Below are 25,740 nucleotides of genomic sequence, written 5' to 3' on the forward strand. Positions count from 1 at the left end.
TCGAACAACCCTCGGAAAAGCACTCACAATCACCAGTTGCAGGACTATATCACTTAAGATGGAGACAAACACCCTCGTGCATACAAGCCACCTAATGTGGTTTCCATACTCGAAAAATTACTGATATATGTGATAAAGACCAGGACAACAAGAAGAACCAGGGACACTCCGAAGGAGATTGTCCTTCTGAAGCAGCAACCAGCTGAATGTTGAAGAACTGGGAAGTGGGAGACCATTGCGAAAGAATGACAGTCCCTAGGGACTTGAGAGAATTGGGGCCCTTGGAGCCACAACATTGTTGCTGCCATCTATTCCGTAAGACTCAACCAATCACTTAAGGAGGTGCAACCCCCTTGCAGTAGAGAGGCTAGAAATGAGTGGAGCAGGACCATGCCATCCCTGGATAAGATCACCATTTCCAAGTCTGTGCAAAACTATGAAAGCTGTAATCAGCTGTGCCAAGTTGCCGCTACTGAATGAGGGCATCAAACACTACACCCCAGCTTGTGCACAACACATGGAAGAGGGCACCTGCCACCATGCTGATGAAATTTTAAACCATGGATGGACTTAAAAGTTGAGTCAATGAGGCCGATTACGATGCGGCCCGGCGAGGCTCCGACCATTGGTCCGCATCTTAATTTCCGACCTCCGCATTACAATGCTTGGGACTTCGATACTCGGTCTCCGGCAGGTTTTCTATGCCAGGCTTTCCGACATGGAAAGCCTATCGGAGAGCGAGTATGGGAGCCCTTAGCAGGGCCCCCTTTCCTTGGCGCCCTCTGGTTTGTGACCGAGGGGGCACCTATGGTGCCCCACTGTTAATCCCTGCACCCCTTGGAAGGCACCTTGAGGTGCCTGCCACAGGGTGCAGGGATTAACACCACCTCCCATTTCCCTATGGAAGCATGTACTATGGCCGGTTTATGGTTGTAACACGTACTCCCATAGGGAAATGTATAGACCAAACAGTGTTGGTCGCATCCTAATGAGGCAGTCGGGCCGCCGACCAGAGCTTGGTCGATCCCATTTCCAAGATGGTGCCGGGTGGACGCAAGTCCTCATGACATCGGAAAGGGCCCCATTGTTTCCTCATCACAAAATTAGAAAGCAAATAAGTACAAGAAAAATACCTTTGCATTATAACTGGGAGCATACTGATCCACGTCTCTGAAGGAACCAGACCAATCGCGGTAAAAGCTAATGCTGGGGGAAAAGTTATAGGCAAGGGCTTTGTGTTTTATTTTGTGATATAAGGAAACCAACATATATATTATCTTAGCTGTATATGTACGTTTTTAATCACATTACATAAAGTGATGGTGTTCATCCCCTGCGTTCACAATTCAGTGCTAGTCTTAAGGTTTCCTTCTTTTTCCTGATTCCAATAAAAGGGTTCAGTTGCCTATTCTCTTTTTTGGTACACAGTCAAAATATCGAGTTTTAAATTTCGACCTACCAAAATATCGTGTTTGAAATTTCGAAGGTACAGAATATCGATGTCAAAAATATCGTAGGACAGAATATCGACCCTAAGGTAAGTAATATCGAATTTATTTATATCGATGTAAGTAATATCGAAGTTAGTAATATCGAGAGCATATATATCGATGTAACTAATTTCGATGTCACTAATATCAATATTTGTATTAATTCTATGATTTTTATTATGTATGTGTTATATGTTTCTGTTAAATATTTAAATTTATATTATATGTGTATTATTTTTATATATTAATACATTTATTTTTAAGTAAATTATAGGTTTTAGTACCGGAGCGGGTTGTGGGTTTATAGGGGAATAGGGTGGGAAGTAATTTAATTTTAATTAATTAATGATTTTTTTATGTATAGATAATTTTTTATTTAATTATTAATTGGCAATTAATTATTTTAATTGATAAATTAATTATTTAATTGGTAAATTAATTATTTAATTGGTAATTAATGTTAAATTTTATTAAAGGTTATGTTTTAGTACCGGAGCGGGTTGTGGGTTTATAGGGGAATAGGGTGGGAAGTAATTTAATTGTAATTAAATATTGTTTTATGTATAATTTATTTTGTAATTACTTATTAATTGGCAATTAATATTTTTAATTGATAAATTAATTATTTAATTGGTAATTAATGTTAATTTAAATTAAATGTTATGTTTTAGTACCGGAGCATGTTGTGGGATTATAGGGGTATTGGGTGGGAAGTAATTTAATTGTAAATATGTAATTATTTATACATTTTTGTTATGGATAATTAATGTATTAATTAATTATTAATTGGCAATTAATTATTTGAATACATAATTAATTTATTTAATTGGCAATTAATATTTGTAATTTGTAATTATATTTTAATCAGTAGAAAAATTCATCAATTAATTGGTAAACATTTTTTTAATTTTTTTTAAATTTGTATATTGTTTCTTTAATGTTTTTTAATTGTGATTTAAATGTAATAAATATATAATATTTTTATGGTAAATAGTTTTTTTATATTTATTATTTGGTGAGTAATATTTAATAATTATTATTTATTGGTGTTTGTTGTTAATTTATTGTCAAATAATTCTTCTAATGTTATTGGTTTTAATAATTATTAATAGTCTTTTATTGATGTTGATGTATAAAAAAAAATAATTATACATTATTGCAAATATAAACATTAATTATAAGTATTTTAAAATAAAATTCTACGCTATTAAAAGCTTTCACTACTGTTGCACCCTTTGGAGTTGGAATAGTAATGTTTCCCCCTATGCTATCCAAAGCTTTCCCTACTGTTGCACCCTCTGGAGTTGGAATAGTTATTTTTCACCCTACGCTATCCAACACTTTCCCTACTGCTGCACTCACTGGAGTGGGAATAGTCATTTTTACCCACCCGCTATCCAACGCTTTCCCTACTGTTGCACTCTCTGGAGTGGGAATAGTAATTTTTCCCCCTCCGCTATCCAACTCTTTCCCTACTGTTGCACTCTTTGGAGTTGGAATAGTAATTTTACCCTGACGCTATCCAACGATTTCCCTACTGTTGCACCCTCTGGAGTTGGAGTAGTAATTTTTACCCGTACGCTATCCAATGTTTTCCCTACTGTTGTACCCTCTGGAGTTGGAATAATATTTTTTACCTGTACGCTATCCAACGCTTTCCCTACTGTTGCACTCACTTGAATGGGAATAGTAATTTTTCCCCCTACGCTATCCAACGTTTTCCCTACTGTTGCACTCTCTGGAGTGGGAATAGTAATTTTCCCCCTACACTATCCAACTCTTTCCCTACTGTTGCACTCTTTGGAGTTGGAATAGTAATTTTAGCCCTACACTATCCAATGATTTCCCTACTGTTGCACCCTCTGGAGTTGGAATAGTAATTTTTACCCGTATGCTATCCAATGATTTCCCTACTGTTGCACTCACTGGAGTGGGAATAGTAAATTTTACCCACCCACTATCCAACGCTTTCCCTACTGTTGCACTCTGTGGTATGGGAATAGTAATCTTTCCCCCTACGCTATCCACTCTTTCCCTACTGTTGCACCCTTTGGAGTTGGAATAGTAATTGTTACCCTTACGCTATCCAACCTTTTCCCTAATGTTGCACTCATTGGAGTGGGAATAGTAATTTTTCTCCCTACGCTATCCAACGCTTTCCCTACTGTTGCACTCTCTGGAGTGGGAATAGTAATTTTTCCCCCTACGCTATCCAATGTTTTCCCTACTGTTGCACCCTCTGGAGTTGGAATAGTAATTTTTACTCTTACGCTATCCAACGCTTTCCCTAATATTGCACCCTCTGGAGTTTGAATAGTAATTTTTACCCTTACGCTATCCAATATTATTTATATTTATTTATGTATTTAATATGTTACATAATGTTGTATTTAATTATTTTTTATAATATTGAAAGTATATTTAATTGTTTTTATTTATTAAATATAAATATTTATTATTATTTATGTTATTATTTTATGAGTGTTGATGTATTTGTAATTTATAGTATTTGTTAATATTTTTTAAATAATTAAAAAATATTTATATATTATTATTAATTAAGTATATATTAAATATTGTATGTTTAATTTTAATTAAATGTTTAATATTAAATATGTATTATTTAATCATTTTCAACATTATAACATATTTTTAAATAAGTTTAAATTATATATAAGTATTATTAACTTATTTTAACTTTTTTTTTTACAAAAAAAACGATATTTTTAATTACGATATTTTAGTTTCAATATTTTTGTACTTACCATGTTGTAGATAGGGTGTCGATATACTTGCCTTCGATATTCCAGCGTCGATATTTTGTCTGTCGATATTCTTACCCTCGATATTCTATCATAGATTCCTCTTTTTTATCGCAATCCAAGTATTATTATGCTCAGCCTCAATTGTACTCATTAAAACTACCTCAGAACTATGAAAGGCTGAGAAGGCTTGCTGACATTTGAACCTGTCATTATGACACAGAGCCCTGGAGTCCATGCATTAGTTCACTGATCTACCAGACGCACGTACGGCTTCCCTATCGGGCATTTAGGCAGTGCTTCATGGGCTGGTCCGTCAGGTCAGTCTGTGGGCAGTTTTTTAGGCTGTTTGTGGGCCTCTTTTATTGTTTGGTGGGCCGGTTTTTACTGTCTGCAGCACACACCAATGCATGCAATCTCCACTACCCTGCAAAACACCTACACAACTTGTCTGTATACGTTAAAAACTGCCCTGATTTGAAAACGTGGGCAACATCTTTAGCTATTTGATTCACTAATGGGAGGGGGGGCTATTTTGGTGCCTGGCAGGGCCGTTTCTACCATTAGGCAGGACTAGGTGGCCGCCTAGGGCGGCAAAATGGGGAGGGTGGCAAAATAACCTAGAAACGGCCCTACGTGAGGTGCAGAAAAGGGCAGGGTTCCCCGTCATTAGGCCCCTCTCTCAAGGTGCAGGGATCCCCAGCACTGCCAAGGGAGTGTATATGTGAGGCGCAGTAAGGGGCTCACCAATTATGCCACTATCAGAGCGCAGGGACCCTCAGACAGGCCAGGGCGGCAAAGTGCTTGGCAAAGGTCTTCTTCCAGTCGTGCTCCTCGCGCACGCGTCTAGCCCGGGTTCCCTCTTTTGTCTCAGTTATTCGCATTCATTATTAAAAGGCGCGGGAAACAAATGTGTCAGAAATCCGGCTGCAAAAGTGGGTCGGTGGCCGGGAGAGGTGCCATATATCAGGCTCTGGACTGACGGGGCTGCGCAGCGTCAGTAATTCAGGGTGCCAAGAAGATGATACCAGTGGATCAGGAGTGAGGAGCCAGGCACTTGCTATTGGTGTTTTCTGGTTTCTTGGCGCTGTTAATAATGTTAATAACATGCTACTGATTCCCAAATGATTTTAGCAAGTAAGTGCTATGATTTAAGTAAAGTAACTTTTATAGCGTTGTTCTAGGTAGCCCCCAAAAGTACCAACTGTGTAATTTCCACGTATAATGTGATGGAGCAACAGTGTAAAGGCACCTTCAGAGTGATCAGAAGCAATATATACACATAAAAACATGGTAATTGCTATATTAATTATTAAATAACGTGTTATGTTACTTTTATCATAATATTAATTACAAAGGATTGCAAAAAGTGTACAAACATGTTTTGTTAATTCATTTAAAAAAACAGTGTAATAACACGTTATCGAAATATGTTTATCACATCCCCTGTACTAAGTAAACTATTACTTTTATTGTAAAAATAGTATAAAAAAAGGGAAATTAAATATATATTTTTTGTAAATTATTTTCCAACAAAAATATCAAGTATTTTATTATGGTGAGAGTTATAAAAATAACAGCGTGAAAGTATATTCCATTGTAGTAACTTTAACACAAAACCAATGACAAAGTTGGGTAATACTTTTACTGGCATACTATTAAGCAGGCGAAAAGAAAATGGGAAGGCAGGATTTTTGTAAGAGCACCAACAAAGTGAAATTCCACTTTCATTGAAAGGAGCAGAAGATATTTTCTGTCGGATACTTGATAGTAGGCATCGTGTGTAAATAAATATAATATTCACTGATGCATATACACCCTGAATTATTAGTAATAATATTAATTAATTATTCATGCTCGCCTTGAATACATTTCTCCTTCCCAAGTTGAATATTGAAATAAAATTTTACAGCCTCAATCTATTTACCCATTGCATCTTACAGTCGGTGAATTCATAGCTCAAACAGATAGACCTTTAGAAAGCACCTCAAGTTCAGGCAAAAAGAGCCTGGGGCTCTGCAACCTGGCATCCCATGCACTAGCGCACTGACTGACACTCTTCTTTCTGGTCACTTGATCGAGCGAAGACTATATCATGTGATGTCACAGAACGCTGCTACCCCTACCCACTCAACCATCCCCGACCCCGTCCTTTTGCCACCAGCAAACAAAACTAATAGTTATTTTCATATAGTGCTTTACACAATGCGTATACAGTTTCCAAAGGCTGCAAATAACAGGTGTCACGATTGCTCTATTTGCCTACCTCAGATGGAAGACCGAGTATGCTTAGCAAGGATTACGAACTTGTAGCTGATGAGTAATGGTAATAAAAGGGAGGGGGTAGAATTTTTCAATTCTCGCCTAGGGCGGCAAAACACCTAGAAACGGCCCTGGTGCCTGGGCCTGTTCCAGTGCGACCAGACCATGGGTTCATTTGCCAGGAGGGAGGCATGCCTGCAATGTTATGTAGCTGTAAGCATAATGTGTTGCCCCTGTCATGCATTCATTTCCAATTCTTCAGTATTCTGATGAGTTCTCTTCTTGTTTTTGCACACAGACTCCCTCAAACACGATCCGACTGCAGCTGGCTTGGAACGAGCTCCTCCCGGACTAGAAGTTGGGGTTGATCTAATGTCGGTCACCAAGGAGTATGCAGACAACAAGATTGCTGTGAACAGTCTAAGCCTTTCCTTCTTCAAAGGCCAAATCACCGCTCTCTTGGGTCCCAATGGCGCCGGCAAGACTACGATTATGTACGTTATGGCCTTCCAGAGGGAAGGGAAGGGTTAAGCCACAGTGGCCGGTGCGCGTGCACCGCGGCGCACCTGCTCCAGCGAGATAGGCACTGAGCGCGAGCACCTCAGGCGAACTCCTGGCTCACGTGTGCTAAATGCTAATAGGAAACCATTACAGGGCTGCGTCTCATCTTGCAATTTGAAAAATGTTTATTTTTCAAGTAATGACTGCTACTTTTATGGGGAAATTAATTTTGTGGACAGCGAGACGAGCCACTAAAGAACTAATCTATTTTTCTCTGCTGATTCATATATAAACACAATCATGCATGATGTTCGTAAATGTAATTAATATAACATGAGGAGCATACAAATCATGTGCAGGATGTTCAGTCACAATAGGTAGACTCACCCTGCTTCCAAAGACAGCCAAAGCAACTAGGAAATTAGGAATCAGAACGTGTGGAATGAAAACTGTCTTTCAGTAAAGGGTCAACATGTATTTATTAAATGCATTAAATTAACACTTAGCAGTAATTTTACCCAATTTGGCAGACTTTTGTCACCAGAAATCAAAGGATGGAATGCTTAATTCTTGTTTTTAAAGCTTTTTGCTACCTATCTGTGCAATTCATTTTTCAGTTTTAAAACTTGTTTACCTTGCGTAACTTATAGGACTAACTTTTTCCTGCTAATGGAGTGCTTTAATGTTTTCCTTCAGTTGTAACTGTGTTCTCATTAAATTTATTGCCAGTCCTCGTCGCAATTACAAGCACATAAAAATAAATATAAAGGTACGCCATGACTCACAACTTACCAGAATTAATATTGTAAAATATTTAAACGACCCCCTCGCAGCAGCTTCTCCTTAACAGAAGTAATTACCATTATCTTCAAAGAAAACATACCAAATCTCATTTTGGGAGAACAGTTAGTGATAAACAATCCTCACATCGCCATGCCATCTTTCCTCTAACTCTTCAATGGACCTTCCTCTAAACCCCATTTATTCTGATGCTGAGTTACTGCGATAGGCTGATTCCCTTCATTAAACTTTACCAAAGTATCTGTGTTAGAGACTTCGGAGAGTGACATGTTTGATTTATGCCTCGGGCTGTGCTCATCTGTTTGATCTGGGCCGCCATGGGAGTGAGAAAACCTTCAGGCTATGACGACACATCAATAACATGTTTCTCCAGTACATTATGCTACAGCAAACTTTCACCCAAAGCAAAAAAACAAAAAGAATAACTTTCATTTCTTTACTGTTGAACCCGAACTTCAGCATTAGTAGAAATATTCAACCATTTCCTAGGAGAATGTTTTCTGGTCGCAGAAGTCTAGTGACTTGGGCACACCCTCAAGTAAGATCTCAATAAACAGTAAATGGAATAGCTTTAAACTGATATGCTTTAATGGCATTTTATTACCATATATGTTTTAATGGCTCTTTCATTATTAAACCTATCAAAATGATCATGGAATTTCAAAATAACTGAACATCCTAGTACTAGGGCCGGCGAGCATTTGGAAACCCCTGCATGTCTATCTAGCTCTTCAGAACAATTGCCCACCAAGCACATTCTTTATCCACTTCATTAGATCAATAAGAACGTTTTCTTTTTCAAAGATCATCTTCGTTCCGTGACATTCACTACTGTTATGTTATGTTATGTTAGAGAAATGTGTAAAGTGCAGCGGTTGCCCGGCCTAGGGTGTCCTGACGCTAGCTACAGTCCTCCAAGTGATACATAATTTGCAACCAGTTTATAAATCAAACAGCCACGTTTTACGGCCTAAAAGCCAATAAATTAGTAGCACTCCTCAGATGAAAAGGGAGGTTATTCCAAGCCTTTGCCGCACAAGCAGCAACATTTCTGCCTCCTCACCTAGCTTTATTTGTAGGTGGTACTATCACTAGTTTTAGTCCAAGGGAGCAAAGTGATCTTTTGGGCATGTACCACTGAAATTGCTGTTTCAAGTAATCAGGTTCTTTACCTTGTAGGGCCCTAAAGACCAAACAAAGGGATTTGAATTGCACCTGTTTCTTAACGGGTAGCCAGTGAAGTCTTTTGATTTCCCTTGAAATGTGGGCAAATTTCAATGTACCGGTAAGCAGTCTAGCAGCCACATTCTGCAACAGTTGCAGTTTATGTAGAAAACGCTCCTGAATATTTAGGTATAAACTATTGCAATAGTCCAACCCTCACATAGTTGGTGCGGTAACCACCGTACGCTGGCTATCTCTCGACAGAAAAGGCAGTATTTTCTTTCTTGTTCTGAGAGTGTATGACGTGGCCGAAACCACTGCGTTGACTTAATTGTCCAAATCGAGCCTATCATCTATTAGCTCTCCCAGATTTTTTACTTTCCTAGTGGGTTTCTGAAGGGACCCCCATAGTATCTGGCCACCTACTTGAGGTCCAAAAGTTGGCATCGTTCCCGAACAGGATGACCTCCGTTTTGCTCGAATTGAGCTTTAATTAGTTTTGGGACATCCACCTTCCTACTGCCTCCATTAAATCATGGAACCGTTTTCTTATTACCTTTTCCTGCCCAGGCCGCAGTGACACCACAATTTGCGTGTTATCGGCATACGAGTTAAGGCAAAAGCCAAATTAATTGATAAGGGGAGCTAACGAAGACACATATACATTAAAAAGTGTAGGGCTTAAAGACAACCGCTGCGGAACGCTACAGGGCAGAGAGAAAGGTTTAGAATACAATTCGCCTAATGAGACTATTTGCGGTCTGTACGAGAGGAAGGACTTCAGGAGTTTCCATGCTTTATCCTGCACCCCGCAGGCCCGCAGCCGATCCATCAACAAACCATGATGAACTGTATCAAAGGCAGTGGAAAGGTTGAGCATGATCATAACGGCCTTCACTTCCTGGTCTAAAGCTACCCTGCTCTCTTCAGTAGATTTTAGGAGTGCCGTTTCTGTGCAGTGCCCTTCTCTGAATCCATATTGGGAAGGATCCAGAACTTTGGTATTGCGTAAATAACCACTCAATTGTGCATTCATTCTTTTTTCAACCAGTGTAGCTGAAAGTGGGAGTTGTGATACCGGTCGGAAGATATTAGGATCCTTAGGGTCCAAACTAGGCTTCTTTAGAAGTGGCAACATTGAAGCAGTTTTCCACGATTTGGGGAAATGCTCTTCTGCAAACATTGCATTAAATAAGGAGGTGAGTGACAGAACAATCAGTTCTGGGGCCAATTTTACCACAGCAACCGGACATGGATCATAAGGGGAGGCTGCTTTAGCTGACATGAGAAGTTTATGGGTATTGATAATGGATATTGGTACAGACTTGTCAAAAGTAGGCTGGGATCCTAAGGCCAGCTTGTAACCCTCTGTTGAGGCCTCTGTCATATCAGGTATTGGGCCATTAAAAGTTGCAAAGATAGTCTCCACTTTTACCAGAAAGAACCTGACAATTTCCTCACATAATTCCTGACTCCTTTGAATGTTTGCTAGTTACTGTTTTTAAAAAGCTCTTTGGGAGAATTTGTGGCTAAGTGAATCCGGCCAAAACTATTAATGTTTTTCATTTTTCAGTAAGTAAGGAATACCTAAAAAAACACCAATTCTAGGATTTAATTAAAACAACAGTATTTTGGCTTCAGTCGAGAACTGTACAACTCTGACTAACTCCTGGAAAGGGGATAGCGATGTGGACTTAGTTTTGCGGAACCCAGTCCTGGTAATTTCTGGTAGGACTGAGGCTAGCACTGTAGTAAAACTGAATCATGCACTTGCGGATGAGAATACCTTTATCTCAGACTGGAGGACAGTCTGAGCCATAGAGATGACACAACAGTATTTATCAAGGAGAGGCACCATGTCCTTAAAAAAGGCAGTAAGAGAAAATTCACGCCCACAAAACACTGAACATCAGCAAAAACAGTAGGAACCTGTTGAGCTTTGTTCCGCTTCACCCAAAAGGCAGTCTTTGCTAAGAGTGTTCAAGTCAGCGTTGACATTTGTTCAAAAAGAACTTGAATTTAACTATTGAGGACCCCACTAGAGATCATTCTCCCAAAAGAGTGCGGTTGGCCAAACTGTCAATCCAGGCAGCATTTATTTTCAAGTCCTAAAGAACCCACAAAAAAATAAATGGAGGTGAGATTTCCACAATGTGATTCTTGTATCAAAGATCACAATTGGGCGAGATAGATCCTTGCACTAGGAAGTAAAGTGGCTTCTTGCCTAGGCTCCAGCGAGACCTGTCCATCCATTGCTGATTCCAGGTTGTTGTTGGGGTCTCCTACAATGAAACGTATTGACCCAAACCCAGAGCACTCCAGAGTTCCAGTGGTGATCTGCTCAGAGACTTGCTGCTTTTCAGAGACGTCAAGAGTGCACTGTGCATCATGTGGCCTGCAAACAATACCTGCCTAAGAGATGACTGAGCAGCTGCAGTGGAACCTGTCATATTGCAAAGAGCATATCCCTGACCTGCAAACTGTCCCTTTTCCCCCTGCCCTGAGCCGTAAAAATTAACCCCACGCCCCAAAAATGACCCCGACCCACTCCCAACCCTGAGCCCTAAAACCTGTCCCATACATCCCTGAGGTACCTCCACCCAGCTCCCAATCCCTGAGGGCTAAAACTGCCCCTGCCTTGTAAATTGTGACGCTTTTCCCCTGCTCTGAGCCCCACAAATTACCCTTATGCTCCATAAACTACCCCAACCCTAGCCCCTGTGCCCTAAAAACTGTCCCGATCACCTGTAAATTACTCCGGCCCAGGCCCCTACCCTGAGCCCTAAAAACGGCTCCCTGCCGTATCAACAACCCCGGCTACCTCGTGAGCCTCAAAAACGACCCCACCCTGAAAAATTATCCCCTTTCCCCAGGACCCAGCCCTAGCCCCATCCCCACTTACCTCACTGCGCCCTCTATTGATCCTTCCTCTTCCTGTCTTCATGTGCCCACCCATCCACTCTGCAAGTAGACAGCGCATTGCCTTAACCATACATATGTGTTGTTAAAGCATATGCGTGGTTAAGTCATGCATGGTTCAGCTTGCAGGGAAACAGCACGTGTGACTGAGCCTGTGTTGTTAAGGCCATTTCCCTTTCTTCTATTATGCCTCATGAATATGTAATCCCATTCTAGTACTGATTTATCAAGTAGTCTTCTTATTACACTTCCACAGGAGCTGAGTCTTCTAATCTTATCGCTTGCTGACATCTTGCAGATTTCTGCCCGCCAACATCCTTTCTTTGTGCTCCTAATATCGATCTGTACCTAACCTCATTTGCACAATACTTCACAGTTTATTTTGGCACTTTCTAAATCTCTGCCACTCATACTTCCATTAACTATCAGATCTACAATAATTCACACATGGGTTCATTAGGATTTATTAACATTTATTACCTTAACATCTACCATTGGCCATATCAACTGCACCTAAAACTCAATTAGCTCAGATCAGGCTTTCCAGAAATCAGCAGTCTTTGAGAAGGTATTATGGTTTCTCATCATACTGGTTTTGAATTATTCATTCATTCATTCATTCATATTTACTCTATTGCAACTATTACAGTCATAAAAGCACATATAAGTTACAACAGGCAAAAATACATTTTCCATAACAGTGTACGATAAGATCTCTTGGTGACGGCAGCATATATAAGGATACGAGGTTTCATTAGTTATTAATAGCAGAAACCATTTTAAATAAAAATTAGTTTTAAGAATATAATTTAAGATAAAAACTTTAAGAAGATAAATAAACATGTTGTGTAATTCATTAAAATACTCAAGAGTAATTACAGCAAATGTAGGCGATCGCAGTTAATTAAGTGTCTATTTTCAACAAATGCCTTCGTTTGAGCCACACTGCTTGGAGGAATTTAGAGATTACAACCACATACACTGGATCCGTATCTGATTTTAAAATCCTATAGAATGCAAGGTAATCCCTAATGCCCAAGTTTATACACAATTGCACAACCCATTTAGACCTGGCCTGTTTGTATGCCGGGCAGAGGAACAGTACATGGATTTCTGTTTCCTCCTTAGCTTGGCATCCAGGGCACAGATGGCAAGTCGCGTCTAACCACTTGTTAGTTATTGCAAAAAGTGGAAGGGTCCCATATCTGAATTGGAGAAACAGCCTCCTTATTGATGTGGGCTGTATTGAGTTTAGGACTTGCTCAAATTGATAGCATGCCTTAAAACCCAAAAACCCATGCGTCAGACTTGTTGCTCTGGTCGCCAAAATTAAACTAGTCAAATTAAAATCGCTTAATTCTTTAGCTAAGGTTTTTTTTGGTGTGGGAAGGCAGGACTCTTCAGGGGTTACCCATAGGTCCTCCCTACCAATAGCACGAAAGGAGACCCTCCCGAAAGAAAGCCACGGTATATTACCCATGGCCCCCAATGATGATAGTAGTGCCTTGAGTTCCTCCCTGTAGTGACTCAACTCGGGTGTACTCCATAGCCGTCTCCAATAAAGCAGTGGTCGGCTCGAGATTAAGTCCGCCACTGGGAGGATAACCAGAGCCATCCTAAGGGGTACCAAGGGAGTATTTGTTGGCAAGGCCGTAATGCTTATAATGAACTTGTTTTCAGTGAGGGTCAATACTTTTGTTGGACCGTGGCCCCAAAGTTCAGCCCCATAGACTGAAGCCGATCGCACTTGTACTTTATGTATTTCTAGGGCTGGGCTTATAACCTTAAAAGAGCAATCCTTCTGAACTTTCAATAATCCCCCTATTGCCTGGGTAAGCTTCAGATTGGCCTTATCAATTTGGGTGCCCCACCCCATCTTGTCATTCAGGGTTAGGCCCAAATATTAAAAAATATGGACAAGTTCCAAGGCGATATCGTCCATTTTTGGGTACGGGTAGGTAGTCGGTTTGGCATTAAAGACCATATTTTTTGTTTTATTTACATTAACCACAAGTTTTCTGCTTTTACAAAACTGGCTGAATTCCTTTAGGACTTGCTGCATCCCCATAGGTGACTTCGAGAGGAGCAGGGTATCATCCGCAAATGATAATGCAGGTCATTTGCGAGATGATATTTTTGGAGAGTCCAGGTCCTTCACAGTGAGTAGATCTTCAATTAAGCCATTTAAAAAGAGTGAAAAGAGGGTTGGCGCGAGCACACAGCCCTGCCTCACCCCCTTATCAACGGGGAAGGGCGCCCTCAAATTGGAGTCTTTTCCATATCCTACTCTGGCATACGTACCTTCGTGGAGGCGTTTGAGTTGAAAACAAAGATAAGGTGGTACCCCCATGGCCAGTAGGATTCTCCCTAACTGGTCACGGTCGACCATATGAAACGCAGATTTCAGGTCCACGAAGGTAAGATAAAGACTCCCACCTTCCAGAACCACTTGCTTCCAGTATATCAACTGCAGCCTGAGCAGCTAGTCTAAAGTTGAGGTCTTTAATCTAAAGCCAGCTTTTAGCCGGGTTAATATATCACGGTCTTCCATCCAGTCCTGTAATCTGCCTAGTAGTGCCCTTGCAAATAATTTTTGAGAAACATCGATAAGGCTAATTGGCCGGTAATTAAATGGTTCAATCTGGGATCCTTTTTTGTAAATTGGAACAATTTCGGCACCAGCCCACGTAGGCGGCGCTGAAGGCCCTCCAGGATTGCATTAAATAGTAATAATAGATAAGGAGCCCAGACCCCCTGTTCACTTTTAAACAGATCGCCCGGGATTCTATCCAATCCTGGGGCTTTATTGGGTTGCAACTTAGCTAAAGCAGATATCACCTCACCCATAGTGCATGGGGGTGCTTCACGAGGTGTTTCAAAATTAAAACTAGACTCTGGGGTGTTGTCGATACTTAAATTAACATAAGAACTAGAATATAGTTCCTTGAAGTATGAGTGCCAGGCATCCTCATCAATGTTCGGATCAAGAGTGGTTCTACCTTCCGCTGTCCCGGAGCAAACCAAATTCCAAAAACTTCTACCATCTTTTAAATCTAGGGCCTTCTTGATATCCTGCCATCTGTCTATTTACCACTCAGACTTCGCATTTGCGATTATTTTCTTATAGGCCGCCCTAGCTTCCCTTATACTAAGGCTATCGGCCCCTTTTAATGCAGTCAACAAGGCTAATTTCGCATCCTTACAAGCTTCTGAGTTCCAAGATCTTTTGTCACCACCAGATTTATATTTAATAGGACCTCTTTTAAAAAAGAAATCCGCTACAACCAAGGTCATGTCTTGATGTATTTTGCCCAAGTCACTATCAAGTCCAGACTGAGCTAAATTCTCTGCAGCAACACTTGCTCTCTCTAGCAATGGTATAATAGCCACACACAATTTTGACATTGTTTCTGCTGATTGATTTATCTTGGCCTATCTAATCCTTCTCCCTCCCTCTGCAATAACCAAATTATTTTGAAATGGCTCCTTAGGGTCACTGCCTGAACCCCCCCTGAAAGTCCACCTCCATGACTAGGGGATGGTGGTCACTTTCACTACGTTCTTCTACCAAAAAGTCCACCATATTATGCCATATCTCTACACTAGTCAGGATGTAGTCAATGACCGTGGCCTGTTCAAAACTCTTGAAGGTCGGACGCCCAGGATTGTCACCAGGAAACCGACCATTGCAGGCTCTTAAGGAGAAAATCAAGGTTAGGGAAGTCAACTGCAGAGCTAGAGGAGGTTTTGAATTATGTTTAATCCACTCCAGGTTCGCAGAACTTTTATACATAATATGAACTTTGGCATCCATGTCATGCAACAATAATAGTACGTCCCACTAACACCCTTTATATCTTTACATGTTTTCATCTGTAGTTTAATTGTTCTAATTTCTATGGTTATCTTGGTAATACGCTTTCATTATTTTATAAGACAATGTTTTGGATAGTTCACTTAACAATATTCCCAATGAATTGTTGTTATTGCTTCACAGTCTTGCATCTAAAATTGAGTATGTCATGAGCAAGGTAGCCTTCTTGCACCAAATTCTAAACACTGGCCTTAATGACACAGCACTTTTTTACTACTATGGTTTTTGGAATTTTAGAGAAATATACAGGGAAAGTCACAAAATGTTAACCTGCAGGCTTTACCCGTTCACTGGTTTTGAAAGTTTGTGCCCAAACTCTTAGCCTCAAGTAGGATACCCATTAGGTTCTTCTCTTCGGGTGCAGTCCTTTAAGTATCGCTAAGAGCAGTGGTTCATTCTTCACAAAATAACACCCTCGAAACAGCAGGCATGGAAAATATTTGTCCCCTTTACCGACTCTCTCCTCTAGTCAAGTTAGGGGCATAGTAGCAATAGAAGCCCAGGTTAGATAGGGAAACATCCTTTACAACGCAACTTTTACCACGCAGTGCCTTTACGACGCAACTTTTACAAAGCAAACCATTACAACGCATTGCGCTGGGGGGCGCTCTAGGATAGGGAATAGGTTTAATTTACTATCCAACACCTTCCCTACTATCCACGGAGACTGGAGTTGGAATAGTAAATTAAACTATTCACTATCCAGCGCCCAAAAGCACTATGCGTTGTAAAGGCATTCGTTGTAAAAAACGCATTGTAAAGGCATGCGTGGTAAAAGCATGCGTTGTAATGTCATACATCCGGTTAGATGTGCAGGACATCTAACCTGGGCTTCTATTGGAATTCTATAATGCATATTAACAAGCCCATTATCGCTGTTTTAACGGCAGTTTCCTGCCGCTAAAACTGCGATACTTTTAACAAGGTTCTTGCTAATATGCCCCACAGTGTATTCTGGTGTAAGAATAATATCCTGTATCAGAACCAGGTCAGCCTTTGACCTTATATGAGTACTGAGATGGCTATCCTGTCACCTTTAGATGATCGAAGCAGGTAAATGCCAGGATGGAGTCGGGGCCATAAAACCTTTGGATCTATCAGCACTTTTCACACTGTCAGTCATCACCTTCTACTCTAGAGATCTCTTTAATTGTAGTATAATGTATACAGCAGTAAAATAATCAAATGCTTTTACTTGAAAAGCCACATCGCTATATCTTTTTCACCTACAGAATAATTTTCTTTGCATATGTGATTGTGAGTTTTCAGAGATTACAATTTTGTTTGACTATTGATTCACCTCAACCCCACTCCTTTCAAGGAGCAATCCACCTTATCAACTTTAAAAACTGCCAGGCAACTTTGCTTGGTGATTGGTCAGATGTTTCCTGAAACACATCTTACCTTATATAGAGCTCCCATGACACATCCAAGCAGCAAACAACTTAATACAATCTAGGCTGTACTAAGAATTCCAGAGACAGATTCGCCCAAGGTTTAAGCAAGTCACCTTTATATCTCGCATTCATTGAAGCTGTAATAAACTAAGTGCCCAGGTTTTGAAATAGGTTTTTTAGGTTATTCCAACCTCTCATATAGTACATCATCAAAACTAAACAAGATTTTACTTGAGATAAAGCCCTGTGGAAAGGAAGAGCCACACTTTGGACTGGGTTAAAGTCAAAGGTTCTGGCTGACCACAATAGAGCACAGGTAGGATACAGGGACCAGGTTTGTCCCGGTGGAAAGTTTGCCTTCTGTCTTAGAAACATTTTTGGAGAAAAAGTGGTCATCGGTGTGTTGTTGGCTTGGCAGGCTGGATCTGAAGAAGAGCTTGAGGACATAAGGGTGCTGAAGAGCAGGGTCGTAGTACCCTTATCAACGAAGATGGGAAAGTTCGAGAGGGCAAAGTTGGAAGTCTGTGTCCATGAAGACCTCAGGGTTGCTGCTCAGAGTCGTTGCCAATGAAACCCTATACATTTGGATTCAAAAACATTTCTGGAAGTTAGATCTCCTTCAGTGGGGCAAATTCTAAAGTCAAATCCAGCCGGCAATTTGACATTAATGGCTTCAAGTGTACAGAAGTCTCAGTTTCCCACTGATTCTCTAGAGGAAAAGTTGGCAAACCTGTTCTATGTCCTGGCATTTGCAGTGTGGGCAAGAGGAGTACACTTTAACATCAGTAAAGGGTCCAGAACTTGGGGGGCACCACTTGGAGGTTACAAGTCACTCCAGGAGAGGTCAGCGCAGGGTCTAGGGCAGGTCGAGTTGGTGCTGGTCAGCTTGGCAGTTGCAGGGTGCGAGGCCTCTGGAAGCTTGTTGTGACCCTGTAGCTCAAACAGGAGGCTAGCCAACTGACCCTTTGAGTCACTTCTGGGGCCTTGGGTTGAAGGCATGCAGGTTGAGTCTTCCTTCAAGTTCTTCTTCTGATTCACATAGGTCCAGGAGTCATCTGAGAGGAGGTATGAGGCATCCACTTTTATTCCCAGAGCCAGCCAATGGGTGGAAGGCAAGCCTTTGTCTATCCCTAAATCACTTCTGGTCAGATATTCTACCCCAACTGGGTTTGGAGCCAGCCTGACTAGAGAGACAAATGACAGCAAGCCCAGATGCGAGCTGCCTCTGCCAGTGACAAGGTAGGCCTCCTTTGAAGTCAGGAAGTGTCTGGGTACAGCCACCATGCTATGCTTTGAAGCATAAGCAGGGGCCAAGTATGGCCCAAGACCATCATGCTCAGCAGAGGAACAGCCCTACCCATTCCCAAGACCCTTCGTTCACTGTCTAAGAACAATATACATAACAATTAAGGGGTCAGGTGATACTGGAAACTGGCAGAATGGCACATTTGATTTCCAAAATACTAATAGAAATTACGACTTTACCATTCAGTTGGATTTAAATTACTATTGAGTCTTTGAATCATGTTTCTCCCAAACACAATTATAAATTGTTTTAATGTAACCCATTGTTTTTCTATGGAAGAACCAGACTTGCCACAGTGAAATTCGACTTTGGAGGTTTTTAACTGCCAGAACATGTAATGCTTTAAATATATAGTAAGGAATGTGTCCTCTGTAAGCTTGTTGTGTCCCTGTTGCTCAAAGAAGAGGCCAGCCAACTGACTCTTGGAGTAATTTCTAGGGGCCCTGGGTTCAAGGCAAGCAAGCCCAATCTTCCTTCAGGTTCTTCTAATACGTCCAGGTCCATGAGTGTTCTGAGACAAAGTCCGTGTGATTCACTATTATGCTCAGTGCCAGCCTGTGGGTGGTGGGCATGCCTTTGTCCACCCCCTAAATCACTTCTGGACAGACCCTTTACCCTCACTGCGTTTGGTGCCAGTCTGACTAGAGAGACAAATGACTGGCAGGCCCAAATGTGAGCTGTATCTGCCAGTGGCAGGCAAGGCCACCTTTGAAGTCGGGAAGGGGCTGGGTACAGCCTGCAGGCTATGCTTTGAAGCATAGCGGGTGGCTGGGTGTGGACCCAGGTCTCATTTTCAGTAGAGGAACACTCCTCTTCACGTGCAAGGCCCTTTTTCAACTATCATAGAGCAATGTACTTAGCACTTCAGGGGAGCCATTAAGGGGTCAGGGGACAATGGACACTGGCAAAGACACACATTTGGGTTAGGCAGGAAAATAACAACTTTCTAAAAGTTTAATTTCTAAAAGAGTAACATAAATTCTGACTTTATCATTACGTTTAATTTTAAATTACTATTCAAATGAGTAAATTAAATTCTCATGAATACATTTAGTGCACGAGGCATTTGCATTGAAATCTATATTCTGCTAGATTTCCCTTGAATTCTTCTGAGTATTTCTGGGAGTTTTTGTCAATTGCTCAAAGCCAGAAATGTATGCAAATCATAGGAGGCAAACTATGGTACACAGTTTTTGTATTTTTAAGACATCTTTGTGCTTTTGTGCATTAGCCTCTCTAGGATTAAACAGAAAGTGAATCTAGAAAGTAATAAGTTGCATTCGGCATGTACGAAAATGCTTATTGTGATTCTACAGTTGCATGCATAATAGTATTGAGAAGGTTAGTAGATGACTGGTATTCTTCAATACCGCTCGTTCAGTAATCACACACAGTTTGTTGTCTTTTTGAAAGTAATTAGAAATAAAGTGATGAGATTTTGGTGAAAATACATCACTTTTGTCCATCAAGAACATATTTCTTCTAATATACTTGTTTTCTTTTATATTTCCTTTTTTATTGTAGCTCTATGTTAACTGGACTATACCCAGCCAGTAATGGGGACATCTTTATAAATGGAAAGGATATTCACACAGAACTTCCATCTATCCGATTGGAAATGGGGGTCTGCCCACAGTATGATGTTTTGTTTGATACCCTCACAGTACGGGAACATCTTCTGCTGTATGGCACAGTGAAAGCACCATTCTGGGAAAAGAAAATATTACAACTTGAGGTTAAAAGGTGAGTGGTCTTAATTCTGAGCATGTAATATGCTCAGGTTATGCTATGTAATGTTATGCTATGTTAAATGCATTTGTATTGCACATTCCCACTATTTGAATGATCCCACTGCTCTCTCAGGATCTGGACACTCGTTAGGGTTCTGGGATTTAAAGGTGTCTGAGGAAAGGATGCTTTGAACTGTTTGAGACTACTTTCAGGGAGGTTAGTTTCTTTTTCAATGCCCGCTTATACAGTAGGTGACTAGATAAAGCATGTATGGACCTGTTTGAAGCAATGTGTGGAGATATGTGTGTGCTAAGGCACCTTGCCATTTGTGTCAATGTGCTTGGCTGTGCAATAGTCCATACAGGTGGTTGTAAAGATTCAATATGCCTCTATCTGGTATGTTTCTTGTTATACCATTCAATGTGTATATGGGTGATGCATGTTTTCTACCTCTACAAGTTGGAGCTGTGTTGACCATATGAAGCTGTCTGGGTTTATGTCTAAAGTGAACTGTTTGTAAATAGTAAGTTGTGAGGTGAACATGATCTAAATGCACCGTTGAAGTGGCAAATGCTTAGCCAAATGAATGACTTGGAGCGTGCTGCACTCATGATGATGCTCTTAGTTCTGTCTAATTTTTGAATGTGTTAGTCACAGTGAGAGTGTGCATGGCTTGGTAGTAGTGTGCCAGTAGAGTGGTGAACATTCATCAACTTGCGGATTTTGGAACTGTGCTATATGCATGGGAAATAGCCTCTACCCCGCTTGCGTTACTCCGCGTGCCATTACACTGCATATTTTACACTGCAAAATATTTTACAATGCAGGGCTTTACATTGCAAACTATCACAACACCATTCCCCAAAGTAACGCCCCAGTGGAGTTATAATAGTAAATTGTGTTGTAATGGGGAATGCGTTGTAATGGATTGCGTTGTAAAGCCATGCGTTGTAAAAGATTTAGCAGTGTAAAAACTGAGGGTAATGGCACCCAGAATAAAAGTGTGCTATGTAAAGTGTCCTATTCATATGCATGCTAGTGCCAGAAGTGTTCACTGAGAATGTTTTGCTGTGACCTGAGTGTTTTGCTGCCAGGGACCTATTCAATTGAGGTGCAGGAAAGAAGCACAAATATGAGGTTATGGAAGTTTTGAAGACTTTTAGATCCCACTAAAGTCACTTGGAAAGGCTCAAAACATCGAAAGAAGTATTAAAAAGGTAAATATCCTCAAACAAGAAACAGATGTATCATTAACAGATAATCAGAAGTCTTATTTTGTCATAAAATAGTGATTGTACAATGTTTTCTTGCCATGATTTGTATATTACTTACTGTGGCACTTTGGGCAACAGAAGGCAAGCTGGTGTCAAATTGTGTTCTTCACTTATTTTACTCACAACAGTAAAATCACTATATAAATATGAAACAGGGACAAAAGTCTAACACATCTTGCAAAACCTTGCTACTTCAAGGAAGTTGTATGAGTTGAAGGCCATCTGTTGGGTCCATTTGGATGTGACCCTTTCACAGATGTCAGATCCAAAGAATAAAAAGGGTTCTCAATTATTTGCAAGTGTCTCAATTGAGGCTTCGTTTCTCATTGTTTTCCTGTGGTTTCCTTTCGAAAAGAGATCTCAATTGATCCCAAGGTTTATAAGCTGAAGAAGTTTCTACTCGCGGGTCGCCATTGGCCCTGCTGGCCTGCCAGGACATAGGGAGAGGAATAAGGCATATAAAAAAGAAGACGTATCTTTTTGGCTTAGTCCTTACCACTCTGTTCCTGAGTCCTACTTGCCTACCAAAAATGAGAGGGAGGAATGAGGTATGCAACCCGTTGAAGGTTGGCTATGACAATTCTGTATGACAGACTAAACTTCTGACTCCCTGATTTTTTATGAAGCTTTGGAAACACCTACACCTTTGAGAGTTATGATTGGTGATTGCTGGGTTAGAGAGTGATCTAAGTCCTGTCCAGAAGGACGTATTGGATACCATTGATCAGTGACCCTTCCTCCCAGGAAAAGGTATGGGCTGTCAAGCTCCTTGAGCAAACTTCTACATGGCTGACACTGTCGTCCTGCAAGAAAACTATTTGTACTCTCCAGGTATGGTTCTGGAAGTTGAGGGGAAGTCCTATCAAGACCCACAGGAATCTCTGGGAAGTTCACAATCCATGAACCCCTATGTCACCAATTATGAACAAAATACAGATCCTCTGGTATAGGATGGACAGAGTCCTTTATGTTTTCAGAATGGAGGGCCGGCTTGTACTTCGTTCCACCAAAAAGGGGGCAACACTCAAGACTTCAGAGGCCACAGCACTTAAAGGGACAGTCCCATGTCTAGCGTTATGCGTGGCCTTATATTTGAGTAATTCAAAGATGTGGTAGTGTGTGGTACGGGAATAGAGGCCAGTGTTGCCTGGGCTTTAAAAGCAAGGAGAAGAGAGTGAGCAAATTTAAGGTGTAGCTTACCATTAAAGTTTTTGAATGCCCACAAACATGTGACTCTGTTGGTGTTTAGAAACTCCGAACTGACGCTTTCCCCATCTGGGAAGGGGTCAGAGTTTTACTCCAGCAGTGAGCTGGAGAAACTTCTCATCTAGGGTGGAAAGGGGAATGAATCACCATTAAACATGGGAGGGGGTTTCTCTAAAAGGTAGAATGTTTTCTCTGTAGAGACAAAAGGAAAGAAGATAACATGCAAATGCCAATCAGGATGCATTTTCCTCAGCAAAGTTGTTCTAAAGTCCCAGACTCAGCTCTCCCATTTACCACCAATCTTGCCGCTGCTTTGCTCTACCCTCTCTGCTGACACACATTCACCTGTTTCCTCCTCCTGTCTAGTTGCCTCTTTGACTGTGCTTTTTCACTCCAGCCATTCCAAACGGATATATAATCACTCAACAGAACCACACCAACATATCGGGAGGAGAAATAGCCATCATCCACAAAGAGACCATACAGTGCACCACCGACAGTACCACCACCCCCATGGAACACCCCAACTTCAAGCACCATGCGGAAAACAAAACAACCATCAGCGGCACCTGTGCAGGCTGACCCCCGGGCCTATGCTCCAGCTTCTGCAACACCATCGCAGACTTCATTGTGCCCCTCAACCTGGACTCCAAGGACTAAATCTTCCTTGGCGACCTCAACATCCATCTCAACGACAACAAAGCTGCTCACCTCCTCAACAGTATGAGCAGCCTCGGACTGACCCAAATCAAATGTGACTCCACGCACAACGCATTACACACTCTGGACTCCATTTTCACCTCTAGCAACCATATCAAATACAGCCACATCACAGAACTCATATGGAGCCACTACTCCACTATCCACGTTAGCATCTGCAGCCCCCACACCACCAACCTCAAGATGGCCAGCACCCCCATAGAAGCAGGAGCAAAATTTCAGGGACTCGCTGGAAGGATGCCTTCAACACCTCCAACCCAGCCACTGCCCTAACCTAGAACAGGGAATTAAGAACTTCAATGCCTGGATCACCAACTGCACAAACAACATCGCCCCCATCAAGATTAGCAATCACAGAAGATCCTCCATAAAGACCAGCAGGAACTCAGAACATTGAAACGTGACAACACACAGCTGGAGAGGAGATGGTGCGCTACCAAGGACACTCCCGGGAGGGTAGTCTTCAAAACCTCCCTCAACCTCTACCATTGCCTGCTGATGACAATAAAGAAATCAGCCGTAGCCTCATGCTTCAAAACCAGCGCCATCAACAGCAAAAAACCCTTCAACATTGTTAAGGAGTTCTCCAACCCGGCTGCCAGAGAAAACAACATCCTACCCTCACAAGATGGTCTGCGACAACCTTGCCGACATCTTCCATGACAAGATCGTAACCATACAGAGAAACATCTAACCCCAACCTACACCCATGAACTGATACACTCTCACTCCAACCGTCAGGAATCACACACTAATCACCTGGAACCAGCTCTCCACCAAGGACACCACCTCCATCATGAAATCCATCCACTCGAGAGCTTTAGCAGACCTATGCTAGCACAACATCTTCAACCTCACAAACAAAGGATCGGCCAGAGGCTCACCACCCTGCTCAACAACTCAATCACCATGGCAACATTCATCAGTGCCTGAAAATACGCTGAAGTCAGACCACTACTCAAAAATCCCTCCGCACACCCCAGCAAACTCAAAAACTACCAGTCAATCTTTTTTCTCCAATACACAGCCAAGGTACTGGAACTGACAACAGGCAACTCACAACACACCTGGAGCAGAACCAGCTACTGGACGCCTCCCAATCTGGTTTCCACAGCAATCACAGCACCAAGACTGCCCTGATCAGAGCCACCGATGACATTCAAACGCTCCTTGACTGAGGAAAAACAGCATCTTCCATCGTTCTTGACCTCTTGGCAGCCTTCAGCATCTTATCCCACACCACACTGATCGAAAGATACTACCACATCCGCATCCAAGGAGACGTGCTCAGATGGACCACCTCCTTCCTCATCAGAAGAACACAGAGGGTCAGAATAACACCTTTCTCCTCTGAACCCAAGGATATGGTCTGCAGTGTCTCTCAGCTCTGCTCTCTTAAATGCATACATGACCCCCAAAGGTCAACATCACCAGATCTCACAGTCTCAGCATAATATCCTACACCCCACTTATCCTCTCCCTCACCGAAGACAGTACCACCATCAGGACCAACTTCCACAGATGCATGACAAGTTTCGCTGACGGGATGAAGAACAACTACCGGAAGGAGAACACAGATGAGACTGAAGTACTGATCTTTGGCAGCAACAGCAATCCCTGGAATGACTCCTGGTGGCACCCAAACCTGGGACCCGCAGCCATACCTCTTACCACACCAGAAACCTCTGAATCATCATCGATAACAAACTCACCATGAAATCACACATGAACGCCATCTCCTCTGCCTGCTTCCTCACTCTGCGCATGCTTTGGAAGATCTTCAGGTGGCTACTACTGAACACCAGACACACGGGTGCACAGGCCCTCATCACCAGCGACCTGCGCTCTCCACTTAGAAATCACTGCACATCTCCTACAGAGACTTGAAACCATAAAGAACGCTGCAGCCAGACTCGCCCTCGACTTCCCCTGATTAACCAACATCACTCCCCACTTCAGGCAACTCCACTGGCTCACCGTACTGAAGAGATGCCAGTTAAAAGCTGCTGACCCACGCTCAAAAGGCTCTACATAACCAAGGACCTGCCTACATTAACCACTGCCTGAATTTCCACCAACCATCAAGAAGATTGCGCTCCATCTCCCTATAGCTTGCCCACCCACCCCACATCCACTGAAGCAGAAGTGAAGGACACTCCTTCTAATTCACAGCTAAGACCTGGAACAGTCTCCCAATGAAGACCTGGACCATCACCTCAATTCCAGAATTCAAAAGGGCCCTCAAGACTTGGCTGTTCGAATGATCCTTCCATGACCTGCAAGCGGCTGGATACCTCAGCAGGTGATTAGCAGTGTAATAGAAATCCTGAATG

At 41.7% G+C, this 25,740-nt stretch overlaps 1 protein-coding gene across 1 annotated transcript in view; it reads left to right on the top strand.

The window, feature by feature from the left end:
- The window catches only part of ABCA13 (ATP binding cassette subfamily A member 13), a 2,470,580-nt gene that overhangs the window by 977,515 nt on the left and 1,467,325 nt on the right, over positions 1 to 25,740 (top strand). The window contains exons 29-30 of the mRNA XM_078686273.1: positions 6,813 to 7,008; positions 20,001 to 20,219. Of these exons, the coding sequence (XP_078542399.1) occupies positions 6,813 to 7,008; positions 20,001 to 20,219 (415 nt within the window). The remainder of the gene's footprint in view (positions 1 to 6,812; positions 7,009 to 20,000; positions 20,220 to 25,740) is intronic.

This window comes from Lissotriton helveticus, chromosome 4_1 (assembly GCF_964261635.1).
Source record: "Lissotriton helveticus chromosome 4_1, aLisHel1.1, whole genome shotgun sequence".
Classification (NCBI taxonomy): domain Eukaryota; kingdom Metazoa; phylum Chordata; class Amphibia; order Caudata; family Salamandridae; genus Lissotriton; species Lissotriton helveticus.